A 2,026-nucleotide genomic window follows, 5' to 3' on the forward strand; every position below is an offset into this window, starting at 1 on the left:
CCCCCCCCCTTTTTTTGTGGGATGGTATCAAAGTCATTAGTAACTTCAACTGCTGCATGCAGATTTTATAGAAAATAATTCCTCATCTTCCGATTATTCGATTTTTTTTAGCTGTAGCTAGGCTGGAAGTGAGCCAAGCTGAGTCAAGACAGGCCAAGCTCATGTTTGACTCACAAAAATTAAGCTTGGCTCGTGGCTCAATTCATTGACAATCGCGTTTATTTTTTAAGTTCAATCTTGGCTCACTAAAAACCGACGAATTGATTTGAGTTCACGAGTTGGCTCAAATAATAATAATATAATCTATAATTTTATATTAATAAATTGTAACTTATATATTTTAAAATATTTAAAAAGATCAATTTTATATATTATTTATTTATCAATAAATTATAAATTTTTAATTTATATCCTACATCAAAATTTATATAAAAAATAAATATAAAATTTTAAATAATTAATATTATTAATATATATAATTATATATTACTATTTTATATGTATATATATAATATTAAAAATAGATATTAGATACGTATAAAATATGCAGGACGGATTTACTTACAAGAATGTGGGGCAATTGCCCCCATTAACTTTTAATAAATAAATAATAAATATATACATAAGTATAAAATGTCCCCTTAAAATAATAGGTTTGTCCCCATATTTGTTTATTTTTAAATATATGTGGGAAAAATCTAGGTTATTAAATAACAACATAATGATAAAAAGTACTGAATTATATAAATTTAATATATTTATATTAAAAAATAAATATGCTTGATTAAATAATAATAATTTAATTAGTTAATTATCCAAAATCAAATTTAGTTTCTCAAATAAAAATGAGACGGTTAGTATTTAATAGTTTTTTAATTTAATTGAGATAATATATATTATATCTCGTTTATTTATTTTTACTATTTATTTAATTTAGTTTTGGTATTATGTATAATAATTATTTTCATCAATTTTTTTTTTTACTATGAATGTTATAGAGTATCAAGCGTCAACTGTGCAATTAAATGGTAAAAAATATTTAAATAATTACTTAATAGAAAAAATATATTATTTATATTTATATATAAAAAATGTGATTGTTTGAGTTTAATTTTTATTTTTTTGTAATTATTTTTGTTTTTTTTAATCTTATATATTTTTTTATAGATTCTTTAATTATTGAGCTATAATTTTTTTTATTTTTTGATATGTTAATTAAATTATTTAAATTTTGACTAATATATTTTAAATTTTTAACATCTAAATATATTTATGTTAAATTTTTATTATTTTTATATATTATATTTGCCTCCACTACTAAAATTTTTTGGATCCGTCACTGACGATATGTATATTAATATATAATCAAACCAGTTTATGAGCCAATGAGCTGAGTTTATCTAAACTCAAGTTCAGCTCATTTAATTTATGAGCTCAATTTCAAGTTTAAGCTTGGCTCACGAGTTTAATTTATCGAACTATTAACGAGTTGAGTTTGAGCTGATTTATGAGCTGGCTTGACTCGCTTCCAGCCCTAGTTGTAGTCGTAATCTATTATTTTCTTTTAATCTCGAAATAATATTGGTTGTTTCTATTTAATCTTTTCTCAAAATGATACTATTTCTTTTTTATGATATTACTATCATTTTTACGATACTTTTGGAGATATGATATTCAATATAATTTTTAATTTTTAATTTTAATTACTTTAAAAATATTATAAAGATTAAAAAGTGATATCTAAAATTGGTACTCCTCTTAATAAACATGAGTTGAACATGCATTAACATTCATGTATGAACCAATTCGCAATTTGCATGTAGGTTTCACTTCTACTCTCACGACATGACCCGCCAAGTGGAGGCACACCACTTTTGCGGACACCAGAATGAGGAGATGAGGCAGTGCCTCATCTACGACAGCCCCGAAGCCAATGCTAGACTCATTGGCCTCGAGTACATTGTCTCGGAAAATCTCTTCATGACACTTCCGGACGAGGAAAAGCGCCTTTGGCACTCGCACGAGT

General features: G+C 24.8%; 1 protein-coding gene across 1 annotated transcript in view; it reads left to right on the forward strand.

Moving 5' to 3' along the window:
* Nucleotides 1-2,026, forward strand: part of LOC107482411 (oil body-associated protein 1A) — a gene marked incomplete in the record, with an annotated part of 4,535 nt that overhangs the window by 1,510 nt on the left and 999 nt on the right. The window contains 1 exon segment of the mRNA XM_016102886.3: nucleotides 1,824-2,026. Coding sequence (XP_015958372.1) covers nucleotides 1,824-2,026 — 203 coding nt within the window.

The sequence above is a fragment of the Arachis duranensis genome, chromosome 4, assembly GCF_000817695.3.
Source record: "Arachis duranensis cultivar V14167 chromosome 4, aradu.V14167.gnm2.J7QH, whole genome shotgun sequence".
In the NCBI taxonomy this organism is placed as follows: Eukaryota; Viridiplantae; Streptophyta; class Magnoliopsida; order Fabales; family Fabaceae; genus Arachis; species Arachis duranensis.